The sequence below is a fragment of the Echiichthys vipera genome (genome assembly GCF_963691815.1).
Source record: "Echiichthys vipera genome assembly, chromosome: 5".
In the NCBI taxonomy this organism is placed as follows: Eukaryota; Metazoa; Chordata; class Actinopteri; order Perciformes; family Trachinidae; genus Echiichthys; species Echiichthys vipera.
The window spans coordinates 31,443,063-31,468,042 of NC_139830.1; the positions used below are offsets into that span (position 1 = coordinate 31,443,063).

Here is a 24,980-nt window from a genome sequence, read left to right on the forward strand (position 1 = left end):
CGTTATTGGGTCAGGCTGTATATGGGACAGCTATGTTGTGAGGGTTGGGTCCTGACCAGTGATCGTGTGTTTACAGGTGTGTACGCAACTAGCGGCATTACTTTTTGCTCTATATAAAATAAGTGAAACTCTGACGGTGTCCCTCGTATTCCAGCATTATAGTGTCAAACACTCAAAGATATTCAATAGTAATGTTATGTGATAATACTGTGGAACACACACTCTCTATTCAGTGTATCTAGATATTCGATTATACTTTATTATGTAGGCTACAGTATTCAACCAAATATGAGCAAGTCATGTCACTGGATTCAATTTAACATCCTAAATTTTATAGCTTAATGAGGACAAAGTTGCCCTGACAAACAGCAGTGTGTATTCAGCTGCAAGTCACATTGTCATGTTACCACACCAGCAGACTTGTGCTCTGTAAGAGAAAAAATAACAACCAGATATTTATTGTCCCCTTTCAAAGTTGAGGGACCCACAAGATACAAATAAAAAAGACCACAATTTAAGCAGCAAAGAAAGGCAAAGAAACTTGACTCTTGGTCCATAGTATGGCCAAAGCTCAAAAAAACTGAATCCTACACTTTCCACAATGCAACTGCATAGTGTTCTTCTATTGGATCCTACTCAACACAAAAAAAGAACGTAACAAAACATCAAGCACTGCTGTATATAGACAGTCAACTAGCTGCTTAAACTGTATTGTGAAAAACAACAGCTTTGCTGTTAATGTAACATTCAGCCCTGTGTGGACCATAGACTGTATAAAAAACAGACGTAGCATACCCGTCGGGGTCCGTTCTCTCAACTTGTTCTCTCCACTTGTCCTCGCCTACGGGAGTCTACATCTAGTCAGACTTTGACTCTGCCTCATTTCCTCTTACCAAAAAAGGGCATGTATGTCACGTTGGGGGGGGGGGGGAGATACGTCCATCTGGCTGACGTTTACCTCCAAGGAGAAGTGAGGGCCAGAGGCTAATTGTCACTCAAGAGGCCACACCCCTAATTATTCCTAAACGTTAACCTCCAATTAAAAAAAAAAACTAGCCTGGTCGAAAAAAAATTCACCCTCCTCAGTGTTGTCATGGAGATATGACCTAAACTTACAGACTAGAATGCTTTTTTGTACCAGGCCTTAAATAGGTTTAATTATGCTGTGAAAACGGCCTGTTTAACATGGGGGTCAATGAGAAACGGCTCTATTGTACAAACTACTCCTAGTGGCCAATCTGAGAACTGCAGTTTTTGGCACATTCATATTGGATCAGCCAGGAAATCACTATGGTGGGGCTTGGTGTGGATGCAGGCTATGAGTGGAGGTGAGAGATTATCACACATGCAGCTTGTAGTGTTGCATAATTTCTGTGTGTTGATAGTGGTCATATAGTCTAGATACTGTTGTTTCTTTAGTCTGGGATTGCATTATCTACATGTTATCAGTCAAGGTAGAGCTCTTCAAACCTCCAGCTGACAGGGAGCACTTTGACACTACATGTTCACTGTGCTAAAATATTAGATCGTGAAAATATCGTCATGTTACTGAGGCTGCAGAGGGGTGACCTCTGGACTGCATAGGCTGTTCATGGTTATATAAGTGTAACAGGTGCACTTTGGTCTGTGTAGAAAGCAGTTCTGGAATTGTCCAGAAGTAACTGGGGGAACCCGACCACTGATCCATTGGACCGACCAGCAGATCTGACTGCATGGATTGCAACTCATAAATCAGTTTCCTCCATTTTCTGTTGTAAAAATACGCTCTTGTCACACAACTAGATCTACTGGTTTTCTGTGAAAGTGAAATACAGTATTAATATAATTGTTGAAGCTTATTTTCCTGAAATCTTGTAATTTTTCTGCAATATTCAGTTTTTGTTTTCCAGGTTTAATTAAAATAATTGATAGTTAGCTGTCACAGCCTATATAAAAATGCTTTCAGCTTTTGTAGCTTCTTCCATTCTTTTGTGTTTTCTCCACCCCAAATACTGAGAAGCGCATAATCATTCAATACTACGTAATGCTAAATTTAAAGCATTCTAAAAGGGTCCAGCCAATGAGTATTAACTTATTTGATATTTTTGTTGATATCATTTTTTAACTTCTAATCAATTCAATTTTTTCTTCTTATTATTATTAATATCAAAGGCTGAATATGGAAAATGAGCAGAACATCGCCATCTAGTGTCTCAAGATCATAGTCGCAACAACAAAAAATAATTCCAGCAGTTGGGTTGCCAGGTTGGTTGCAGAGTGTGTCAAATGATGAATCATACAGGGAAACAACTAACTTAGACTAATCAATTCATTTGACAACAGTATTTAACATTAGCCAGTCTTCAACTGGAAGTCTTTCTTTGAGTGCTGTGGAATCCATTAGCTAGCTCTCAACTCAAAGTGAGTCCTTGTTTCTGTAGCCTGATGGTCATGAGCAGAGCAGCAGCTTCCACAGCAGAGACAGTGAGGATGAAGGAAAATGGAGAGATGGAGACACCGAGGTTTGCACAAAGACAGCTGTCAGTTAGTGGTGTGGTGAGAATGAATATAGAGATGGGTAAACTGACAAATACATAGTTGAACCACCTAGTTTCCCTTCATTAGCTTACTGTAGCTAACTTAACAACAACCCTAGCAACCAGCAATGCCGGCCGCTATTGGCTGGTAAAATGTAAACAGAACATGACAGAAAGTCATTGTCAACCATCAAAATTATAAAAAAAAATTCAGACTAAATATATATTTTATGGAAAAGCAATGCTTTCATTCTGTACCCCTCAAAATGCTCCGTTGTTGTATTATTTTATTAAAAAAAATATAGCCTTTAATAAAGATTCTACATATCCAACCTTGAATATTAATAATTATATGAATAATAATATTATTAATATTACTGTTATTATTATTATTATTATTATTATTGTTTTTTATGTATAAGAAAAATCAAAAAAAGTGTATTACCACACTAAAAACCTATTAAATTGCTTTGGGAACTGAATTTTGTATTTTTCCTTTTTGTCTATTGAGTAATGAATTAGCCTAATCAATCATTCACGCTTAGTATCAATGCTCGTTTTAGTATCAGAATGAAAGACACATTCTAGTAGGGGAACAGCCATAGACTGTATGGGAAGCATAGACTGTATAATTTATCATTTATACAGTCTACGATAGGAAGAGCCCAAAGAAAACAAAGTTGGGTAGTGGGCGTGGCTACTTTGAAATGTGCACTGTGCCCTAACGTAGGACTGTCAGACACTCGTGTTCTTCCTTGTTATTTAAAGTTCCCAGTTCCACACAAAGGGACGCACATCCGGACACAGCAATGTCCGCAAACATGAAGCCTATAATCTAATCTGAAACGACGGCATTGCATTACTGAACTGAAGCTTGATCCGTGTGGCGAACACCCTGGGCTCCTAGCAGGATAGTCTCGGGGCATAAAAAGCCCAAAGTTTATACTGAACGTCCCCGTCCACTTAATGGGCGTATCTGTTTCCACATATTAAAAGAAGTGACATGACTACGCGTACTGTGTGTTAGTGCTAAATATAGACAGAATGACAACCGAAGGCGAGTATGACTGCATAGTGATCGGGGCCGGAGTCCAGGGCTCCTTCACGGCCTATCAGTTGGCAAAAAAGAACAAGAAGACGCTTCTGCTGGAGCAGGTGTGTCACACACAAAACCGTGTTCAGAAGTTGTGTTTTTTTGGTGTGTTTTTCCAACAATCAACATTGTGCATGCATTGATTAGTGTAATAATGTAGGTGGGTTGTTGATGTGGCTGTCACACATGATAAGAATGAATATAATTAGTGTTGATTTACTGTTGATTTCAAATGCAGTAACTGATTAAACATATGTTTGTTTTACAATGACCTTTTGTCATAAAAACTGCTTTTTTCATTAGATTTTTGAGCCAAATCCCCAAATTGTCCTCTGTCTGACTCAAGCATGGTTCAATAGATTACAACTTTTATATAATAAAATTAAAAGCATAAACATGTATATAAATGCCTCAGGCATAATGTGTGTCTACTTGTCAATCTTTTATTCCACACATATAGTTCTAAAAGCGTAGAAACTTGACAAATATTGTCACTAAAAACCATGTCCTCTGGTGTGACACCATATCTTGAATTTAACCGATTCCACCGACAACTGTATATAGCTGAAAGAGCCCTTAAATATGTCCATGTTACTGAAGACCCCTGTGAAGCCCATGAAGTGCATAAGCCTATATGTCTCAGAACTGTTAACTTTTTTCAAAGCACTATTTAAGTTTTTTAGTCCTGTGGTGTGACAGCCCTAAATGATATTCTTTACTTGAAAACTGTATGTTAAAGTACATAATTTTGGAAAATTTAGCAAATGACAGGCTAGCTAGGTATAGCATGGTCATTTGACACAAACGGCTGAAAATTCCTTTGGTGTGACAGAAATTTCCAGCGGTGTGACACATGTACCAGAGGACAAAGATGTCACACAACAGGACAAGATATCTTTAAGGGCGCACTCACACTGTCTGTTCGTACCGTGCCCCGTGCTTTAGGGTCCTTGTCCCCCCCTCCAGGCCCGTTTGTACTCACACTACCTGGGCCTCGGCGAATGCTTCTTGCTGCCTATACGTCATCACGCCGTAACACGTCACACGCATTGATTGACATCATTGCGATGCGTCGCTTTGTTTACAAATCTTTCCATAGACCTCAGAGTTTTTGTGCGTTTTTTCCGACTGTTTTTGAATATTTTCATCCAACCAAATCTGCAGTAAACACTCCATCTCCGCATGTCCGAACAGATGCACATAAAATGACGTCAGAGCTGCCATAGACCTTGTGCTTGTGCTCGTACACGTGTGCACGCTCGTGCTTGTACATGTGCAAACGTGCTTTACAAAAGCCCATCTCTCCTAAACGGACCGTGGCCGGCAAGCGTACTGCGCTGCACTCACAGTCACACAATTAAAGTGTAATTCTGGCGCAAAATCATCCCGTGGTCTTTTTTCTGCACTTTTATACATCAAGTAAGTCATCGAGACAGTTTTTTTCTAATATGAACTATTAACGGAGAAATCCAGGAGAGTCGCTAACAGCCGGACGTGGCTTACGGTGATTAGCTCGGGGCAGTGCGATGAAGGCATTAAAACGGCTTTTTTAACCACTAATACTGCTCCAAACACTTCTGGGGTCATGCTGTCTGGTTTGTAGGGGTGGAACGGTTCACAAAATCCACTGTTCGGTTCATATCATTTATCTCTGACAAACATTGTTTCCTATAAAGTAGAAAGAGGAAAATGGCTCTTAAAGCTCTGACTGAAAATAAATGAACTTTCTATTTTTATGGTCATATTACAGGCAAACCGAATCAACGTAAAGTGAAGAATAAACTCAACCAGCACCAGACTTTCCTTTCTTTAAAATGAACACAAAATACAATGTCCATAATATTTTCCTTCCCTGGTTGTCAGTTCTTGATAGAAACATTATCTTTTCCACTTGGAAATAAAGCGTGGTATCAAATATCACATATGGGTAAGATGTTTTGTTGTCCACCACATACCTTTGGCGATTTGTTGTATACTATTCCCAAATCAAAATTATTTAATTTGAGCTAATTGATGTCATGTTCATCTTTTCCAGTTCGTCCTGCCCCACACCCGAGGCAGCTCCCATGGCCAGACCCGCATCATCCGCAAGGCCTACGAACAGGACTTTTACACCCACATGATGGAGGAGTGCTACGAGTTGTGGGCCCAGCTGGAGAGGGAGACGGGTGTCAAACTGTACAGGTAAGCAGTCAGCAGAAACACACAGAGAGAAAACCCATTAAACGGAACATAACAAAAGCTTTGCCAGAACACAGGGATTCGTCACATTCAAGGTGCCACGTACGCACAAGAGCAGCAACTCAATCTACGGGAACCATAAATGCATGACTTTCTCATTACCTCCGGCGTCACTGAATCACCCCTTGACAGCTCCCGTGCCTTTTGAATGTGGAACAAGGGCTTTTTTCATCTGGCTAAACCTCTGATTTTCATTCGCAGAGTGGGAGGGAATTTGTTTGTTTATAAATATGACAGTGGCATCAGACTGAGCAATCCTGCCCAACTTTACGTTTCCTGCTTATATTATCAGTTTGTTCTCAGTACCAGAGAGCTGAATAACACATTGATTCATTTTTCATGTCTCAGAGTAATAGTTCATGGTACCAAGCCACGCCCACATTTTGTTCCCTAGAAACACAGTTCGCCTCCCCATCCCCTGTGCGCCCGTCCGTAGCTCATGACTGATGGGTCCACATCTGAAGGCCACCTGTGCCCTTGGGCAGGAAAAAAGATGTCTGCATCACGATGAGAAATGTCCAGGCAAAGCTGCAGTGAGCAATGCCTCCCACTTCTGCGGCTGCCTCTGGGGCAGATGGAGCCATTGAAAAAGGAGCTAAACCTTTGTATTTTCTCCACACACATGGCAACATGTGTGCACATCCAGCAGCTGAACAAGTGCCACCAATCACCTTGTTTGATGGTTTGGACTAGATGAGGTATCACATTTACGATCCTTCACTCGCGTGGCTTTTCCTTCCTCCGTCACACACTCGTAAACACACAAGCACACAGGGAGACGTAGTCATAAAATCCTCTGATGAATGGCTGAAGCCTTTAGCTGGGGTTGTCTGTGCCTTATGGCTACTAACAGATGTCGGAGCAGCCTTTAGAAAACCCTGCTGGCAAAGGGTGAGTCATCTATCAGGCAGATTACTGAATTAGTCCCCTGTTTCACAACCTCTCAAACTCAGGGACTCAATAACTTTAACCTGGAGCTGTCCACTGGTCACATGATGTCCAGTCAAATGTGTAGATCCTTTTCAAAGATTTATTCCTATTTACTATAAGTGGTGTTTTGATCATGCTGTGCTTCTTTCAACTTCAACTTTCTGTACTGTATTTCCTTGACTGTATTTTATATTTTCATGGCATATTTTCTTGTCTGAACTGAGGCTAATAGCAAAATTATTGTCCCATATGTGATCTATCACAGTTTACAATCTGACTAACAAGGCAAGGCAAGGCATCTTTTTTTATTAAGGAAACTCAATGTGCTTTATGTAAAGACAATACATTTTTTAAACAACATAAAAACAAAAAGGAGCAAAGCACGAGCAAAGAAGAATAAAAAAAGAAAAGAAAAGAAAATAGATAATGTTTAAAGTTATTAAAAAGAGCTCAGCTATAAGCACATGAAAAGCGAAATGTTTTTAACCTGGATTTAAAAGTGCTCACAGTTGGGTCTGATTCTTCACCATGTCTAGTTTGAACTCTGTGCTCCACTATCTGACCTGTGTCAGTAGATCTCAGAGCTCTACTGGGTTTATACTCTACTAACATACAATTCATGTATTCTGGAGCAAAACTATTCACTGATTTGTAAACCAGTAGCAGAACTTATAAATCTATTCTGTAGCTGACTGGGAGCCAGTGTTAGGTCTTAAGAACTGGGGTGATCTGATCACTTTGTTCTGGTTCAAACTCCAGCTGCAGCTGTTTGATCCGTTTTTGGGGGAGTCCAGTCAGAAGACCGTTACGGTAGTCGAGTCTATTGGAGATGAAAGCATGAATCAGCTTCTCCTGATCAGTTTGGGACATAAAACCCTTAATTCTGGATATGTTCTTAAGTTGATAAAAGGCTTATTTGGTGACTGATTTGATATGACTGTTGAAGGTCAGATCTGAGTCTTTCAGCACGCCAAGGTTTCGGACTTGGTCTTTAGTTTCTAAAGACAGTGACTCAAGGTGTTTACTGACAGCAACACTCTTCTCTTTATTGCCAAAAACAATGATCTCAGGGTTTTTTTCTTGATTTAACTGAAGGAAATTTTGGTTCATCCAATTTTTTACTTGCTCTTAACAGTGACATAATGACTCCATTGGACTGCAGTCATCTGGAGACAGTGTGAGATATATTGGTGTGTCATCTGCATAACTATGATAGTTGGCATTAGAATTCTGCAGAATTTGACCCAAAGGCAGCATATTTAAGTTGAACAGAAGGGATCCAAGGACTGACCCCTGACTACGTCAACTTTGAACTAATTTTCTGTAGGGCTGTCAACAAATACTCTAAATTTGAACATATATTCTAATAATAAAAAAATATAGCTTTATTGATTGTGATAAAAAATACAAACCTATTTTGCTGGAGGACATTTGACACAGGAGATGAACAAACAGGGCAGCGGGATCATGGCCACCAGCCTGCTGTAACCAGCCAACATGCAGAACTGCGCGACTATGCACTCATATACTGATGTTCATGGTAAATGCTGTCCTTCCCGCAGTCCAGCTAGTTTGCTAACTAAACAGGTCGACCACTTGTCACTAATCTGGCAATAGCAATGTGCTTTCCTAGGCTGTGACAAGATTGTGTGTATGAAGCATAAAGTTGTTAAAATTGACTCTTTTATTGTCTGGTTGGCTGGCTAACATTGGGTAGCTAGCGTGCTACGTGTCTCAGGTCTCACTCCAATCAGAGCACAGAGAGAGGGGGGGAGTCTATGGTCAATAAAGCTGTAATCCGTAAGATTTGAGATACGTTGTTCTTAGTGGCCGCTTAAGGGGTAAGATGTAACTGCAGGTGAGTCTCTGGGAACTACAGCAGTGTCAACTGTATGACGTTAATTGAATGGCAGCTCTCACCTGCGTTATATCCTTAGTGCCTAGTCCTGTCCTACTGTCCTGTGATTGGCTAGTATTGTTGCTTACTGTTGCTTTGTGTCGTAAAAACTTCATATTTCTGAGGAGTTTCAGGTTCAAAGTTAAGCTCCGACTGCAGTTTAGAACGCAGTGTTTTTCGCTTTACCAGCAGTCGAAGCTTTGGCAAGAGATGGAAAGCTCTACATATACACTGCGGCAGCTTGTCGCTCCAGTCAGGAGCAAGGTTGCTCCACCGGTCCCTGCTAATGAGTCGACAGCCCCTGGGGCAGTAGACACTGGAGCTCACTGGCCGCTTCCTGGGAGCCAACACTGACACTCCAATGCTCGAGGCAGAGTTTCAGTCTGACTGACTCTGACTTTTAACTTCACTTTAAACCAGAAACTAACCAGTGTAGCACCAAAGCCTGGTGGAATCATAGATTATTACATTTATACTGTATATCCATATTATGTGGTGGAATTTGCAAGCTAGCTAGCCATCTAGCCAGCCACTCTTAACAGACAGATCACCGGATGACTATATTAAGGATTACAACTTTAAATAAAGTTTTATTGTGTGGGACATTATTTTATTAGTTAATTTTGTAATGTGTAGGTATATAGATCTTTTAGAAGACATGTTTGTGTTGGAACAAATATACCTATACAATAAGTCATGTCCCTTTTTTTTTTAAATTGTAAAAAAAAAAAAACCTATATCCTTCAATATACTAAAGACCTGTTTTACTGACACTGTCATTGGGCTCCAGTAAGCCATTTAAAAACTCGGAAAAAAACTGAGATCTTTAAATTAAGTTTTACAGAATAGGACTTTATTTTAAATTGTAATGTGTAGGTACACACACTTCGCTGACAAACCATAGAGATTATACAGTAACACTGGACTTCATTATCAAAGCATTTCACATATCACATCTTCACTTCAGTCCATACTTGCACGACTCCCTATCTCTCTGATTAAACATTGAATTAAAAAGGCTTCTAACTGCCAAATTTAAATCAAGCTTTCTAATAAATTAATTTCTAGGGACAATGAAAATGTACATTCCTCCTGATGCAAACTCAAAAAAACACACCACTGTAATGCACTACTTTTTTTTTTCTTTTGTTGTGTATCTTGTTCAACCCTGTGTTGTGCATAATAATTGAACATAATTAAATATATTCATAACAGAAATTATCAAAAACCTTACTTGTTGTATTCAAATAAGTTAATCTATTTTTCTTGTATCCCTTCATTTAGAAGAAACACAATTTTTGATTGATTTTCATCACGCCCCCAAAATTCTTAATTTTTGCTCCTTGGGAATAAAGTTATCATCAAGCCCTCCACACTCAAGGTTACTGTGACCTCACAAAATTCATGTTGGCTATAACTCAATAATTCCTATAGTTGCTATTAGGTCATGATGTCAATGGCATCTTCCATATCGCTTGTAAGTAAATTGGAATGGATGTAGTACAGTTTTTCAGTTGAACTGGAAAGTTGGAATTTAACACAGATGAATGCCTATGCATGCAATTTTCACTTGCATTCTTTTTTCCTCATCAACATGCTCGGTGCCCACACAGTGCTCAATTCTGCATCTAGAAACCGGAAGGAGCACCAGTGTGCTGACCTGATATTTGATTCAATCAATATATTCCACAGGGCAGGCTCTGTGCTAACAGGGATGTACTATTAGGGATGTATCTATTTATTAATAAATAAATAAATAAACAACATCCCAGAAAAAGGGCACTTTATTTCTAGGAAACCAAATTGCAGGTGCTCAAAGTGCTCCGTTGAGGTCTGTGCACGAGGCAGGTGGAGAGATTAGCATGGCAGCTATTGCTTACCTATGGGAAGAGCACAGTATGGCCCTATACACAGAGTTCAAAACCCTCTCCATCGATCTTAAAGCCTCCATTTCAGCGCTCAAAAGCGAAGCTAGACCACGTACACGCCACAGTGTCTAACCACGCCAAGGTGATAGGCTCCCTCAGGATAAATGCAAATTTACAGGATGACACTGGAGGTCTCCTATGCCAGGCGAGCAGAAAGCAACGCTAAGCTGCTGGATAAAACAAGTGACCTGGGGCCTCATGTACTAAGACTTGCGTGGCTTTCTTACTAAAACATGGCGTACGCTGGAATCCAGAAACTGGCGTAAGCACAAAAAAATTCAGATGTATCAAAGTGTGCGTACGCATGGATCCAAGCACTTTTCCTTTGTACATCCCAATCAACGTGGAATTGAGCGCACATGCAGAAGTGCTAAACTCCTCCCTGTCCACGCCCTCATTTAAATATGCAAATCAATGTAAATAGGGCCTGCACCGGGGATTCCCTCTCTGCACTATCAGATTTAAACATGAGTAAAGGTAAGAAGCGCAACTTCAACGAGTCTAAGCTCGAAATTTTATTAAATGAAGTGGAGACCGAAGAGCGATTTTATTTGGTAGCCTCTTTTCAGGGATAAACACAAAGAAAAAGACATTTCTGGGGAGTGTGTGTGTGAGGCAGTGAACGCTGTGGGGTCGGAGCAGCGCACTCCCACTGAAAAAAAAAAAAAAATGGTCCGACGTGAAGGTGGAGGTGAAGCGGAGGATTTCAGCCCACCGCCGAAGTATCACGGGCGGGATGACAGGAGGGGAGGAACTGACCCCCTTTTGATCAGAGAGCGGCGGCTATTGTGGAGGGAACCGCTCTAAGCGGAGTTGTGGGGGGCCATGAAGGCGACACAGATCATCCTCAAGGTAAATGTGTTAAACTCAGAAATGTCATTATACTAGGCTGCTCACATTACACATGCTCGTGCGTTAAGTTGCCAGGATATAAACACATTGACTCGTGTTTAATTACTTCATTTTTTTTATTATTATTTCTCAATAGACGATGAGACAGGAGAGAGCTCCTCCCTCTGCACCGTGCGCCCTGGCGTCTCCACCGGCACCTCCAGCACCACGCGCCCCGGCGACTCCACGCCAGCTGACGTCTGCCCGACTGGCCGTGTCCTTTCACAAGCTGTGCTGGAATCACAGGAGGAAATAGTGAGAGCAATCCGTGGCGTCAGTGATCGTCTAGATCAAATTGTCAATGCACTGGGAGATATTTATCATGCAATAAATGCACGTACAAAGTAAATCGTGTCCTTGCCTCTTTACATCACTGAAATCAGACGCTGCCTGGCCCGTATCGCTTTGCGGGGTGGGTCGAGGTTGACGGGTCCGGCATCCGGTTCCTCCGGTGGGGGGGGTGCTCTGGCAGTGGTATGCCATGGCGGTGTGCCAAGTTGTGCAGGACACCATATGCCAGCACGATGCGGCACACCTTCTCAGGTGTGTACAGCAGCACCCCGCCCGACCTGTCTAGACAGCGCCAGCGCCCCTTCAATAGGTCAATTGCCCTCTCCACCACTGCCCGAGTTCGGGAATGGCGGTCGTTGTATCTCCCCTCTTGGTCGGTGCCGGGGTTAGTTAGAGGGGTCAACAGCCACGTTCTCAGGGGGTAACCATATATATATATATATATATATATATATATATATATATAAATCACACTACTGTTCGCGGGAAAACAAACAGGACAAAATAACTGCATTACAAGGATTGACAAGACTGATCACACTTATATTAATGACTGCAGAGGTTTCAACTTTACGCACGCGTTTATTGAGATGAATAATGAACACAAGGAGACATTCTTTTTTCACCAGGGAAAAAAACAAATACACATATTTGAATGCGCGTGTCCAAACGGGCATTGTGCTGGTTTAAATTCGGGGCGCATTAAACGGATAAATGATTTACTCACCGAGAAGCCACCCATCGCGCACCGTGCCAGCCTCCAACCTGTTACCAACCATGCTATTGTTTAGATTGAACGAGTCATGCGCTGCCAGAAATCCCAGAGTGGTCAGCACCTGTGTGGGAATGGACAACCCCTGGCTCCTGGGCGTGTGTCGTTCTAAGTCTGGCCGCAGCTCAGCGCACAGCTCCTGTAACACTGGCCTCGGCAACCCGAAACGACTCATGAGCCAGTTGTCGTCATTTGCAAACAGATCTTCCCGCTCTCTAAACACCCTCTCACGGCTGATATAACCATTTGCGATGTCTTCTAACAAGGCCAAGGCTGCCATTGTTAATGCCATTTTTCATTAAATTGCGCATGCTTTTATATCCTTATCTTTATTTTATATCCTTATGATTGCAAACACGTGTGTGTTAATTGTCCATTAATGTGTCTCTGATGCGCACATTACACTGAGGATGAATTGTTTTCATATAACTAACAGTTTCCCAGCATCACCTTTAAGTGTCGCCAACGAAACAATAGCTGTAGAAACGTGCGTACGACAGCCATGAAGTTTGCGTGGCGCACCGCACATTTCCACGGTCATTTCACTTTTGATACATCCGAACGTTGGCGTGGAAAATGGCGTACGCCACGTTTTTGTGCGTACGCAACATTGATACATGAGGCCCCTGGAGTCCAGGAGCCGGAATAATATTCGAGCCAGAATGTCACAGGGCTTGCTAGCCGAGAAGCTGAAGCCAGGGCAGAGAGCACGGGCAGTCATTAACAGGCTGCACAAGTACAAGGTGAAGAAGATCATACCCGAAGCCCGCCCCAGGAGTTGCAAGCTAAAGTACAGAGGCTCCCCCATTGCCATCTACTAGGACTATGCGCCAGAGGTGGTGGAACAATGCCAGAAATACCAAGGGGTGTGGCGGAGCTTTACAACCTGGGCTTTAAACCCGTGCTGCTGTTCCCTGCCAGGCTTGTCATCGTGATGAAGGACAGAGGGAAGAAGAGGCTCTCTTCGGTCACTGAGGCTAAAGGCTTCATTACATCCACCCGTGCAGAAGAGACCAGATGACCGCAGGAGGCTTTTGATGATCGGTTTATGCTCCCACCTAGGACGATGAACAGTTTTCCACAAGGCTATTTGCCAAAATCTCAAACGCTGATAGTCACTGCATTATCATGGGTGGAGACTTTAATCTGGTGCAGGATGTGACTCTGGACAGATCTTCCCCTACACAGGTTAAACTGTCCAAATCAGCACATACACTAAAAACATATGCATCATAGTTGGGAAAATCTGACCCTTGGAGGTTTAGAAATCCCCATGACAGCCCTGATGTCAGCAGTGGCACTCTGTGGGAAGCGCTTAAAGCTACTATTCGGGGACAAGTGATATCCTGAACAGGCTAGGCTGGTGGAAATTGCGGAGGAACTGTTAAATCTCGATGGAACTTACTCCACCTCTCTATCCCCCCTCCTATATAAGAACTGACCACAGCCTCTTAATGACACGCGAAGTGGAGAGACAGCTGAGACAATCCAAACAGTTTTTTTGAGCAGGGACATAAGGCAGGGAGACCTCCACAGAGCTGGGTCTGTCTGACGTTCCTGCCTGTAATAGGGAAGGTTTTCATTGCCGCCGTACTCTACCGGGGAATTGTTGGGTCTATGTATATCATAAATAAGTCATAGAGTGTGGTCTATACCTAGTTTGTAAAGTGTCCTGAGATAACTTTTTTTATGATTTGGCACTATAAATAAAATTGAATTCAATTGAATTGAACTGAATTGAGACTCCTGGCACAGCAGGCCCAGGCAGCTAGAGCTTGCTCTTATTGAGATTCTACCAAAGTTTCTGTATCTTTTTCAGCATCTACCAATTCGTCTGAACAAATATTTTTACTAATCTAGACCAACAACTTAATGCCTTAATTTGGCAGAATCAACCAGCCTGTATCAAAAAACATTCTTCAACTCCCTAAACCTGTAGGGGGACTAGCATTCCCTTATGTCCGCCACTTCTTATGGGCTTGCAACATTAATAAACTTTGTAGATTTGTAGACTTTTAGATTTGCTCACAGCTCCCCATAACTGCCGACAAGGTCACATTTAATCCGGTTGTCGTTAATAACATTAAAATCTGGATCCAGTTCAGGAAGCAGTACGGCTTGCAAAAGGCTTTGATTCCTGCCCAAGTTTTGAATAACTGTGCGTTTCTCCCTTCCTGCACCGACCCAACATTCCACATACGACCTGTATGACGAAGGTGTTTTTGCGTCTGTTGCAAATAGCCACTAATAATAGCCCCTTTTTCGGTACCTTCAAACGAGACATTTTATCCAAAAGCAATCCCCACATTTTCCGAACAGCCCCCTGAAGCTAAGATGGACCAATTCCCGTCTCTCAACGTACAAAACAAATGACTGATATCTGTCATCTATAATAAGATTGCTCTTCTGAGCCCAATCCCCACTGTATCGCCTTAAAACGCATGGGAAAAGGATTTGGGGGTAGACATTGATGAGGTCCAGTAGTGGGACATTCTGAAACTGGTCCATTCATCCTTGATTTGTGTCAGGCACGGCCTATTACAGTGGAAGGTGCTCCATAGAGCCCATTTCACCAATGCTAAATTGGCTAAGATATACCCTAGTCATAGTGATGCTTGTAACCGTTGTAAGCAGTCCCCAGCCGACCAAGCACACAGGTTCTGGACGTGCCCGAAGCTTTCTGAATTTAGTCTGATATATTCCAAACCCACAAACAGGCTCTTAAAGTTAAAATTTCGGTGTAAAATCATCCCAGGTTCTTTTTAGGCAAATTTAGTCATCAAATAAGCCATCGATACAATTTTTGTGTATGAACTATTAACATATATTTCCCTGAGAGTCGCTAACAGCCTGCTGCGGCTAACACGGATTAGCTTGGGCGATGAGTTGGAAGCATTAAAACATCTTTTTTAACAACTAATACTGCTCCAAATAACAGCAAACCTCTGCAGTAGCATGATCCCTACAAAGAAAACGAAGCACCAACAACGTAGTTAGTGAACCCAGAGTTTATTAAAAGAGTGTTTTAAAGACTTACCTACTGGCCCTGGTACCAGCTCCTCTCATAGTAAAGTCCCTTCAAGTCAATTACCAAATGCAATCCAAAAGGAACGAGCCCATTGGTGATTTGTTCCTTCACCGTACTGCCTCCAGCTGACCAGCGTTAGCCACGTCCGGTTGTTAGCGACTGTCCTGGATTTCTCCGCCAATAGTTGTTAGAAGTCTTGTGGCTTATTTAATGTGTATAATTGCCGAAAAAGACCATGGGATGATTTTGCACCAGAATTACACTTTAACAATTGTGATTAAACATGAGCTGAGTTACATTCACTGATGCCAATCCTGAGATGTGATTGAAAGCTTTTAAAAGTAAGTGACCTTTTGAGTTTAAATGATTTTGCCACTCAAATTGTTCCCAAGGCCAAGATGGAACTTAATCAAATTATTACCCTATTAACTTGATGGCAAATTCTGGGCCAGGAGTTATTTTACCACGGGGCCCTGGACCCTGGATACATGGTCTTTTTAAGTAATATCTCAGTTTTTACGACCAGGGTCTAGCATTTTTCTCTGAGTTATCTACATATGCACTCTGTTCTGATGACATGGCTAGCTTGGAGAGATTCAGGGCAGGAATGTGAGTGGCCTAAAAGGCACAAACAATTTTAACAAATTTATTGGAAAGAGAAAACTCTACTAGGTTCTTTTTCCCCATCTCCACTTTTCTTTTTTTTCAACCCTTGAGCACCACTCCTAAAGTTTCTTAAAGCAGTCCTGATCATTTTTTCACTAGTCATTGACCATGAATGTATTAAAGCTATTGTCAACATTCTGAAAGTCAGTTGAGCCTCTGAGACAGGTTTTAAAAAAAGCACCCCCCAACCAAACCCCTCCCCTCAGTGTTCCATGATTCCTCCCTCTGAGCTTGTTTCGCTCTCCCTCGCCTCCTAACAACACGCCCCCGCGGACAGAGCAAGCATTGACAAGGCGGGATGAAGCGGGGGCTGGATGGAGGGTCAATTTCTATGCAGACTGATAGACTAAATTTATTTTTTTGCTTTTTGCTTATCATATTGTGTGGATCGGACTACAGGATCATAATCACTATATAAACGATGTTAATAATAATTACCAAGATTCCAAATCGTGGGCATAGCTTTAAGCCTCCCCATCAACAACTATGTCTCTCTCCTCTTATATATGCAATCTTATTTAAGACAGCAACCTCTCCTTCCAACACAACATCAGTCAAATCACAAGAATGGGATACTTCCACTTCCAATACGTTTGTTTTCCTTTTATAATCATAATTGGAAAAACTATGTCCCATCCGTATTGCAATGAATTTTGGGTAAATAAATCAGTAAGGTCAGAAAATGGGCTCCGTTGTTCTTCTTGCTTTCACATTGTTACTTCATGAAAGGGGACTCAGTTCTCTCTCTGGTCCACTTCAGCTCTGATGGGGCCTCAGTCCTCTTTCTCTTCATATATAGTTCCTCTGGAGCTTTACTGCTTTGGATTATGGGTAGTTTTCACTTGGAACAAGATGTACAATAAACAAGATAAAACAAGATATTCAATTTGACATCATTCTGAACAAGTATTATTACTAAATGTAAACAAGCTGAAGGACAAATGTTGCTCTTGTAAATAATAATTTCATTATTCACACATATCACAGCCTTCGTTTGAATATTTAATTCTTCTAACAATGAAAAAAAATTAAAATTCAATAATGCAATGAGTAGTAATAGTTCTACCTTGTACCAGCTACAACATTAAAGTGTTGGACATATTGATGTATTTCCACTGCTGTTGGCCAGTTAACTGATGGCAATGACATCTTTGCTACAGTAGACCAGATGAGCTGCCATGACAACACTCATGTTATGGATTCACAGTGTACAGAAAATGAACATTTATAACACAGGCAACAGTCTTTGTGGTCTTTTATTTTAACTACGTGAATGTTAATGTGATGAATATGGTTTCATCACCCCTCATCATCGTGCATTAGTAAACCAGTGGCCAACACATACCCTTACAGAATGACTGCTACATGGTTGGCTGCCATCTGTGATATTATGTTCTGCTTCTGCAGGACATGAACATTGTAAAAACCCTGAGTGTGTAGATTCTTCCTCGGACCAAACTACTCCTCATCCACTGGATTGCTTTGTGTTCACAATGCACAGGTGAAGAGAGCAACGTGGACTTGAAGTGAACCGTGCTCAGACCACCTATGCAATACATGCCCACTCATCGATCTGAGTTCGCTTAGAGGGCTGAATGGGACCAAGTGTGAAAACAGCATCTCTGGAAGTCTGCAGAAAGTCGGCTTGAGCCCCCCTATGGACTGGATCAATTGTGGCTGTGGACAGCACTCAGACTCGCAGACTTTGCAGGTGTGTTCCTGGGAAGCCTGCAAGTCTGAGTGCTGTCCACATCTTTAGTCATCCAGTCCAGACTCCAGTTTACATATTTTGATTCAGTCTTTTGTAAGGTTGTATCAGATTTTGCAGACTGATTTCCTAGTTTTTTTAAGCCAGGTTGATTTGACCAATATTTTGGCTGTGCTTACACTTTTGTATCCAACAAATATAAAGTTGACCCCTTGTAGTTTGTCTGTTGTTATAACACTAGTATGTTCCTGGATTAAGATGTTAAATTTAGTAACAATGTAACAATATTGGTAATTGGAAAAGGTTTCCATGTGACAATTTCTTACCAAGATGCCACCTTCACCTCCCCTCTCAGACAAACAGGACTCCTATTGATGGGACCAGAGGACAGTGAGAATTACCAGCTGTATAAGAACACCCTGCAGCGGAACAAGGTTCCAATGGTGATCCTGAACCGTGATAACTTCAGCCAGCATATCCCCCATTTCAACCTGGCTGAGGGAGATGGAGCGGTGGTGGACATAACTGCTGGAGTTTTGTATGCTGACCGTGCGCTCAAGGCTGTTCAGGTACTGTACAGTTACTGCTGATAGAGCATAAAGTAGGAAACTATGTCATGAATCAAGGCCAACCATGCAGAACATTTTGGCGGTTTGCACTTTTCTGTCAATAGGTCTTTTCTGTATCAGGTTAGCTAAACTATTGCCAAGCGTTCTACTATAAACATCCACCCCAGTTTACAGACCCATTTCCTGCTTCAGCTTATATTATACCCACCATAGCTGTGCACTTACAGTTTCCCAGTGCAATGAGGGATCATAACTGACATTTCAGTTGTACTAATTGCAAGTTTTATCCCCAAATAAAGTGATTAAGATGACCTGGATAAACTGATGGTCTGTTCGCCTGACTGCTCATCTTTCTTTCCCTGACTCAGTTTTTTTGATTCTTTATCTAAAGCTCTCTTTAAAGGTCTGCTGTTCTGAGAGAGAATGTATGGAACGCCATCACAACAATGGATATTTCAACACGTTATACTGGGCATGCTGAAGAAGCATTTCACTTGACAGTATTGGGATATGAATACCTGTAAGGCTCGAGACACATCCTACACGAGCACTGTGTGAAAGCGACCTTGTTTAAAGTGCAGCAGCTCACTCACATACACTATGTGTACACACGGACTGCATTAGGCACTACATTGGGTTTATAATTCAAGTAATAAAATATTTAGTCACATTTTTAAATAACTTTTAAACTGTTAAAGTATTACCTTGCAAGAACCATTGAACTATACCAACAGTCTGAGTTTATTACCTACAGCCTATCTTAGATTAAGTGTAGTTTAGATTATATTTTTTTCTTATTTCCTTTTTTATTTATTATGTTGGAGTGTGTATGTATATATATTTAACACACACACACACACACACACACACACACACACACACACACACACACACACACACACACACACACACACACACACACACACATATACACACTAACACAGACAATGCCAAACCATACAAGCACTGTCATGGCTGGTAAAAAATATTGCAATAAAACATAAATTGACAATAATGTCTGTACCAGGCTTCATGGCAGACAGCCATGTCTTGATTTTGGAAATCTGTACCATACAAAATAACGAGTTGGACAATTGAGCTTGGAAAAAATACCAAGATGTGGGAAATTGAACATATTCATGCCCATTGTTTAAATTCAATAATAGCTCACACTAGAAATATTTTTTCAGCAGTAAATTCACATTACTGGACTCTGTCAGCACTAAGAAAAGGCAGCGGAGGAGAACAGACTCATCCATGGCTTCCAGGTCGAGCACAAAACAATGCTTTGTTGTTTCAGTTTGGTGCCATTTTCAGTTGACTGGACAGATTGTTCAGCTGCTTTTTTGTTAAGGAGCAGTCGATTCTATATTAAAGCTTGTGGAGTGATAGATGTGTAATAGATTGGTATATTATAGCTTTGCGCATGTTCATGCCATGACTCTCTTCTCTTGCCTTCAGTTTTATATCTTAATATATATCGCAATTGATTATTCTTATTTCACAATGTCCAAGCATTTCTTTTGTCTTGTTTTTGCTCTGTCTTTCAAACAAACTGTTGATTTGCCCTCGTGACTGTCTGTCGGGCCAGCCTAGGTCAGTCTGAGGCCCTAAAAACATCTAGAGGCACTGCAGTGATACAGGCAGGCCAAAATGCATTGTATTGGGACACAAAAGCCTGGTTCACCAGCGGGTAAACTTCCGAGGGAATTCATTGATTTCACAATTGTTCTGATCCGAATAAGAAGCACAACAGAATACCTTTAGTATAGTATTATTACAGTGTAGTGCACTATAGTATATAGCATGAAGACCATATCTCTAGTGCATTCATAGTAAATTAAATGCATTCATAATGCTTCATGACTACACACATACACATAATGCTTTCTGATGCAGGATATCAGTCATAAAACATACTGTAGATGTGTCTTATAATGAATTATACGTTCATATGTCTCTGGATTCAATTTTCAATTCAATTCAATTTTATTTTATTTACAGTGCCAAATCATAACAAAAGTTATCACAGGACACTTTACGATGTAGGTATAAACCACACTCCTGACTCCTAACTAGTTATAAACTAGAAGTTGACTGGTTGATGGGGCTTATAAAACATTATGATACCTATACTCACCTATACACATTTAAATGCATTACACTTTACTTACCACTAACAATGAAATATTTTGATAAAACATGCATCATTATAGATGCATCAGTATGTACTTAACTTTACTTAACACACACAATGATGACTTACGATTCTGCATGGAGTTCTGTAGCACACTATGAGTCTTTACTGCAGTGGATTGTTGAGGTGAGTGTAGTTGGGAATAGAAATATCACATAACAACAACTATGTTAACAAGTGGAAATTAATTAAAAGCAATGTGCATTGTGTTGGAGCAGGGAGAAACCTAAAACATGCAGGGCAGTGGCCCTCCAGGAGCAGGATTGGATACCCTGGCCTAGATACAAAGTGCCTATAGAAAGTCATGATACCCTTTAGAAATAGTCACTTTTTTGTTTTACAGCTTGAAGTGATAATGCATAAAAAAAATTCAGCATTTCAATAGGTCAGGATTGAAGGGGAAATGGATGCTGCCAAGTACACCCAAATTCTTGAGGAAAACCTGCAGCCCTCTGTTAGAGGGCCCTCCACAAAGTTATACATCTGGGGACCCATCACTTTTCCAACCCTGCTATTCATGTTTTTCATTTGTCAATAATATTCAGAAATTTTGAGAATTTTTTTTTAACTTGAAAGCAAAAAAAGTGACTATTTCAAAAGGGTATCATGACTTTCTATAGGCACTGTATAGCATGAGCATATATTGTGTACTTTACTGTTATTATCTGACATGTAAGTAATGTTGCTCTGAGACTGCATTATACTTCTGATTGTATTAATATAATTAGGCAGAGTAATACATGATACATTTAAGAAGAAATATAGGAACTTTCCTATTATACAAGATATTAGTTAATTGTACCATTGATGTTTAATGTAAATTTAATCAATCTATTGTAGCTATTTTATTATGTTAGAGTTGTAATGACGAAAATACTCTGTATATATATTTTTTTAATTTTCATCATTTCAAAACCACAAATATTACATATTTCTTTCTACATTAAGTACCTTTTAAGTGATCTAATTTGTTTATCAATACTGACACATTGTCACACTGCTTGTTATGGTAAGGTGATCTTTTGATGCACAATCAAGTGGAAAAAGAGAACAGCCCACACTTGTTCCCCTTTGGTACTATTATCTGAACATTGTCTACATTGTTTTCTATACATTATTTTACAATTCAGGCCAATAAGGTTATTCTTAAGGTTGTTATTTTATCTGTGTTTATTTATTTGTTTTCTATGTTCTTATTACATTTTTAAATGAATAGGGCATTTGAGATGTTAGACCATCCATTACTGATCAATCTATATCATATACTGTATGTATGTACAATCAGTGAAGGATGTTCATGTAAACATGTCATTGTTTTTTCCTAGGGGCAGTTTCAGAAGTTGGGTGGGGTCATAAGAGACAAAGAGAAGGTAACAGACATCACTCCTGGCCCTGTTGTGACAGTGTCCACCTCTGCCAGTGTTTATCGAGCTAAGAGTGTGGTGATCACCGCTGGACCCTGGGCTAATAGACTGCTGGCCCACATCGGCTTACAGCTGCCACTAGAGGTATGGCAACTCTAAGTTTAGGTAGAATATTGCTAACCAAGGGGTTATTATGCATTTAAATTACACCTAAAGCTTGATTTCATCACCAACACTTCAGCATGCATTACACATTGGCAGGTTACTAGTAATGTATTACAATAATCATATTATAGTATGCTTTTATGAATTCATAGGCTGCAGAAAAACTGCTAGTTTGAAGCCTAAGCTGCTCTTAACAGCGATTACCCTAACATTCAGAGGCGCACAGAAAGGACACAATTACTAATTTTATGGGGTGGAAACAAAAAGTAATCAAACAAGCAGTGAAGCAAATTACTGTTGGCAGGGAGTAAAGTAAAGTAATGACTTTAGTTTTGAACAGAGTATGAGTAATAACTTTTTTTAAGCAATAAGCGCAATACTTTTTAATGCATGTCAAAGCTATAGGGTAGGATGTGTCAAATCGATCTCTCAGTGTGGTTATTGAATAGATGAGCAACAACTTGTGGCTGTTGAAGTAGATGCATTTTTCAACAAAATGCAACTAAAAATAGTTACCAAAAGCATTATACTTAAAACTGTGGTTGGTTTTGTCAGTTTCATTCATCTCTTAGCTGATTGGCACACAGGATGGTTAAGATGCATAAAACTGTACGTAGAAAGACAGAAATAAAAATATGCACTACTGATACTTTGCATTACTGATGCAGGTTTAAAGAAGAATACATAGAATTCTGTTGTTCATCGACATCCAAACAGATGCTCATCTGGTTTCAAGTTTACCTATTATTATTATGGCTTTGATTTATATAGCACCTTTCTCAGTGCCCAAGGTGCTTTACAGAGCCCAGGTTCCATTCATTCACACAGACATACATGGTGGTGGTAAACTACGCAGTAGTCACAGCTGCCCTGGGGCAGACTGACGGAAGCGTGGCAGCCAATCAGTGCCTACGGACCCTCCGACCACCTCCTCAAACATACAGCAGTCATACACATGCACCAGGACACAACGACTATGACACAAGTAGGGCAGGGTGGGGATCGAACCACTGACCCTTCGGACATCGGCCGACTCGCTTTACCAACTGAGCCAAACTAAACTGGATATTATATGGAGCCTACCCATTTTGAACAAAATACTTTTTAAACTTTTGGTACATCCTTTTACTATTGGAATATTATTCTAAAGCCAGGCGTATGTGGGAATACCCACAAACCCCCGGTTTAGCGCCACGGTGTTGGATTTCACCCCGGTGTACGAGAGGGTCGCCTCCATATGCCTGCGGGTGGTAGGGGGGAAAACTCTGACTGTTGTTTGTGCATATGCACAGAACAGCAGTTCAGAGTATTCGTCCTTCTTGGAGACCCTGAATGGAGTCCTGCATGGGGCTCCAGTAGGGGACTCCATAGTTCTGCTGGGAGACTTCAACGCCCACGTGGGCAATGACGGAGACACCTGGAGAGGCGTGATTGGGAGGAACGGCCTCCCTGATCTAAATCCGAGTGGTCGCCTGTTATTAGACTTCTGTGCTAGTCCCGGATTGTCTATATCTAACACCATGTTTGAACATAAGGATGATCATACGTGTATGTGGTACCAGAGCACCCTAGGCCAAAGGTCGATGATCCATTTTGTGAACGTATCATCTGATCTGAGGCCATATGTTTTGGACACTCGAGTGAAGAGAGGGGCAGAGCTGTCAAATGATCACCATCAGGTGATGAGTTGGGTCAGAGGATGGGGAATTCCCCTTTAAAAATCATGTTGTTTAAGCCTGACGGGAAGTCAACTTAGATATACTGCCAGAAGTCCTAATATTCAAAAGCCTGATTTCCACTGCCACGGTTATCCATGAATTGATGTAGACACAACCAGGGGTGAAAGTAGTTTTTATTTATTGCCGGTACTATCATATTGAGCAATAGTATGCATAGCACGTCGCTAGAAATTTTTGAAATTGCGCAGATGAACATGCAATTGTGAGATAGCTTGAGAAGGAAAGGAAAGACCAATGGTCATGTGTGACTCCCGTCGGGAGGTCTACTGAGTAAGTTAATGTTTCTGTTAAGGATAGGAAAGGTCAGCACGTACACCAGCAGCCAGAATGAGACATTAGAACAGCCTACAGCCTCAGAAACACTGACATGAACCGACCTAATGTCAAGTGGACCGGGCTGAATCCACAGCAGGTGTCTTGAAACTGTGCAAAGTTAGATTATGAAGTTATCAAGACAGTCTGCTTTAAGTTTAAATCTGAAGTTATCAAGTCAGTCTGCTTTAAGTTTGATTCTGAAGTTATCTCTTGTCAGTGTGGACACGTCAGAATTTTGCGGTTTTCATCTGTAATGTAATTCTACTGTACTGGGCTATTTTTATCATCATTATGTTGTTGGTTTTTTTTGACGGCAGAGAGGTCCGGAAAGCCCAGGTCTAACAACGTGCCTGGCCCGCACACACTGCACACTGCTTCTGTGAAAGTCCCAGACTTTGCAAAAAACGTCTGTTTGCTGAAACACACCAGCTGCGCACGTTGGCACAAGATCTGGTTAAGCCGTACGCACGCTGCGCGCTCGTTGTCTGTCCTGGGAAACACTGCACACATAAAAACAGAAGATTGAAACATCAACATATTTTTCTGTATATGTTGTTTTTATTTAGGAGACTTTGCAACAAAAGCCTGTCTACTAAAACACTTTGGAAACCAGCTGCTCGTGTTAGCGCAGGATGGTTAAGCAGTATGTGTGCTATCTTGCTCACTGTCT

General features: G+C 41.0%; 1 protein-coding gene across 1 annotated transcript in view; it reads left to right on the plus strand.

Annotated features, from left to right (window-relative positions):
* The first annotated feature begins 3,550 nt into the window (after positions 1-3,550).
* Positions 3,551-24,980, plus strand: part of pipox (pipecolic acid oxidase) — a 51,540-nt gene continuing 30,110 nt past the window's right edge. The window contains exons 1-4 of the mRNA XM_083914504.1: positions 3,551-3,671; positions 5,645-5,793; positions 18,317-18,530; positions 22,053-22,235. Of these exons, the coding sequence (XP_083770630.1) occupies positions 3,561-3,671; positions 5,645-5,793; positions 18,317-18,530; positions 22,053-22,235 (657 nt within the window). The 5' untranslated portion in view covers positions 3,551-3,560. The remainder of the gene's footprint in view (positions 3,672-5,644; positions 5,794-18,316; positions 18,531-22,052; positions 22,236-24,980) is intronic.